The sequence below is a fragment of the Volvox carteri genome (genome assembly GCF_000143455.1).
Source record: "Volvox carteri f. nagariensis unplaced genomic scaffold VOLCAscaffold_118, whole genome shotgun sequence".
NCBI classification, from domain to species: domain Eukaryota; kingdom Viridiplantae; phylum Chlorophyta; class Chlorophyceae; order Chlamydomonadales; family Volvocaceae; genus Volvox; species Volvox carteri.
This window is the reverse complement of record NW_003307661.1, coordinates 62,399-65,819: the sequence shown is the minus strand read 5'-3', so window position 1 is coordinate 65,819 and position 3,421 is coordinate 62,399. Positions and strand designations below refer to the sequence as shown.

At 56.8% G+C, this 3,421-nt stretch overlaps 1 protein-coding gene across 1 annotated transcript in view; it reads left to right on the top strand.

Moving 5' to 3' along the window:
• VOLCADRAFT_100428 (uncharacterized protein) overlaps positions 1-3,421 on the top strand; it is a gene marked incomplete at both ends in the record, with an annotated part of 21,055 nt that overhangs the window by 11,755 nt on the left and 5,879 nt on the right. The window contains 5 exons of the mRNA XM_002959012.1: positions 403-475; positions 802-985; positions 1,260-1,645; positions 1,969-2,437; positions 3,169-3,313. Of these exons, the coding sequence (XP_002959058.1) occupies positions 403-475; positions 802-985; positions 1,260-1,645; positions 1,969-2,437; positions 3,169-3,313 (1,257 nt within the window). The remainder of the gene's footprint in view (positions 1-402; positions 476-801; positions 986-1,259; positions 1,646-1,968; positions 2,438-3,168; positions 3,314-3,421) is intronic.

Below are 3,421 nucleotides of genomic sequence, written 5' to 3'. Positions count from 1 at the left end.
CCGCAGTGCGCCTTCTGAAACCGACAGGATCGGGTGGTCGGGTCCCACCCTGTCCCAGCCTCTCCGCGGGGTGCCCAGCGCCGTGAAGGAGCGCAGGCGCGCCCAGAAGTCCACCACTGCCCGGGCGCGGGCCCGCTCCAAGGGGGTTGCTGCGGGTGCTGCTGCCGCCGCGCCTGCCGTTGCTGCTACCGCCCCTGTCGCCGTGTTCCGCTCCTGCGTTTGGTCCTCATCCCCTGGCGCATTCAGTGCAGGCCCCGTCTGCGGTCCCGCCCCGTCGGCCTGGATGAAAAAGTCCGTTATCCGCCTCTGCCTGGGGCCGGGTACCTGCACCTGCTGCGCGTGCTCCCGGTTCTGTGGTCCTTGGCTCCCAGCTCGTTCCTGCCTCCTGCCCGCTGCCCTCAGGCAGCATCTGCCAACCTCCATGGCAGACAGGGCCGACAGGGCGATTATATCCCATACGGCCTGTTCGCATCCGGTTGGGGCCAGTAATAGCCAGAGTTGCTTTCGGGTGACTCCACCTACCGTATGTATGTATGTATGTATGTATGTATGTATGTATGTATGTATGTATGTATGTATGTATGCATCTGTAGTGTGTATGTGTACATGAGGAATCTGGCAATAAATGATCAGGTCATGTCTCTATTCATTTAGGTAGAGCTTCACTGTTTGCTTCCTTGACCATACCACACGCGCTCTTCTAGCTCCTAACAACGTTCCGAAGGCCCTGGCCATTGGCCCCGAAACCACAAAACCCGCACCCACCTACCCGTCCGCATCCCCATGGCCCCCCAATAACAGGTCACGCAGCCGGACGCCTCCACGATGCTCTTCCTCTCCCACACCCTCACCGCCCTTTCCATGAACACGACCACGTTTCGAGTCATTCCTAGCACAATGGAGGATTTAAAATCTGAAGCTGGATCTGAATCCGGAGCCGGGGGAAGTTTATCTGGGCCGCTTACTACGTGCAACATACAGACACGTGGGTTTTACCAGTGCCGTACTGGGTGTGTGTCACATGTGCGGTTTTGAGTGTGTGGTTTCGTAAATGTCAATAATTTCGAAATCCTCCCGTCGGGCAAGATTATTAGCTTTAGGAAGGGTTCATGTAAACAAATGCTGCCTATGTTGGAGGCGTAATCCAGAAGGTTCTACGTCCTTTACAAAAGAAGTACGGAATCAACGACGTGTGCTACTTTCCAACGACTATCTCTAACCGTTCCAACGGTCCCAACCGTCCCAACGTCCCGTTGCAGTCATTACACTCCTAATGGACGCGCCGGGCAATGCAGTGGCGGCGTCAACGGGCCCGTCACCTAGCCCGTCAACAGGTGCCGTACAGAACCACGCTCTTACAGGCGGTATCGCCGCAGGCGGCGCGTTAGGCATCGTCATTGCGTTTGCCGCTGTCGCACTTGTCGTACGGCGATTACGACAACGGCGGCGCCGCCTCACGTGGCATGGCTCATCGCCGTCGCCCAAAGCGGGGGTGCCGCCAGCTGCGGCTCCTGTGCCCTTGGTGGGCATGGAGTTGGACGGCGTCGGGGAAGCGTCGTCTGGGCCTGCAGGCGGTGGCGGCGGCGGCGGCGGCGGCGGCGACGGCTGTAGCGCTTTCAGTATGAGCTTCGCAGCGGCCGACCAGGTGGGCTGTGACAACCTCTTCAGGCGCGTGTTGTGAGGCTGCGGGAGTTATTTTGCGATTTCCTTACGTTTACTTTTTGTCTGTTTACCTTTTCGCTCCGCTGTTTTATTTCGCCGTTTTTTGAATTTCATAATAAATGTAAAAAAACGTCAGTATTCAATATATATGATTTCTGTATTATTTGTAATATATGTATATCACATACATAACATATACATGTATATTATATATAACATGTAGAATATAATATACATAATTCCTGATAATAATTTACTTTCAGAAACGTCTTGTACATCTTTGCTCTGTACTACGGCGGTGCGTAGGTCCCAGGCAAGGCTGCCACCATGCTGGAGTTGTTGTTGGACAGGGGAGCGATGATTGGGCCCATATCACCACCACCACCACCACAACAACTACCACTCCAACAGCAGCAGCAGCTGCAGCCGCACCATCAGGCCCGTCCTACCCCGCATGGGGGGCGTGGGGGGGTGGACGCGATCGAGGGAAGAGGAATAAATGCCCTTCCAGCAGGAGCAGGGGCAGGGCCCCTGCTTCCTGTCGGAGCGGCGGTTGGGCTTCCCGGCATCGTCGGCCGCGGCAAGAACGATGCGAACGCTAACGACTTGAACAACGGTAACGGCAACGATAATGTGATGAACAACAACGACAACAACAACCCGAATCACAATAATAACTCGTCGCGGGGCAGCTCGCTGAGTGCGAATGTGCAGCGGACACTGGCCGGCGCTATCGACGGCATGATCCGGAAATATGAGGCGAGTGGTAGTGGGGGTGGGGGTGGGGGTGGGGGTGGTAGTGGGGGTGGTAGTGGGGGTGGTAGTGGGGGTGGTAGTGGGGGTGGTAGTGGGGGTGGTAGTGGGGGTGGTAGTGGTAGTGGGGGTGGGGGTGGGGGTGGTTAGGTGGTTGGGTGGTCGAGGGAAGGGGGGCTGCCATTGGGCTGGGACCAGGTATCCGTACCTGCAGTTGTGTCCGTACTAGTGTCCGTACTCGTACCTACATCTCAACTTGGCGAGACCATCATTTTCCTGACATCATATGTAAATATCATGCTACGTGTTTTGGATTGCTCGTTGGTGCACTATAAGGAATCGCTGCGTATCAGTCTGTCCGACTGTATGTACGTATGTGTGCATGCATGCAGGCCACCTCCAATCCCCCCAGCAGTCAGCACTCAAGCCAGGGGGGATCCCTCCGTAACAGAGTGCTGGGGAGCGGCGGCTTCGGGGTGGTGTACAAAGGTACGGCAAACATGTACGGCGCTACCTGACAAGAACATCAGCAACGACAAAAACAATGTTCAATAATGTGTAATATGTCATTAGTGACTTATCGCACTGGCTGTGCGCCAGCCGGGCGCCCCATCGGTGTCGTACGTCCCATCGGTGTCTTCCCCCTTCCCCCTCCTGCCGTATACCCCTCCCTCCTCCTGCCGTACACCCCTCCCCCCTCCTCTCCCCCCGCCTCTCCCCCCTCCCCTCTCCTGCCCCATACCCTCCCCCCAGGCGAGTGGCGAGGTCTCCCGGTCGCCATCAAGGTGGTACTGCTCCAGGAAGGGGACTCCGCGGCAAGAAGGGAGCGTCTGGTTCGTGAGGTGGCGCTGTCAGCCACTCTCAGCCACCCCAATGTCGTACCGACGTACCACTACACGTGAGGTCTAGGAGATTGGGTTAGGGGGTGGGGCCTGTACGGGAGGGGTATGGTGGTTGTGGTGGTATGGGATCTGGAACTAGAAGAAATAACAGGGGAAGAACTACT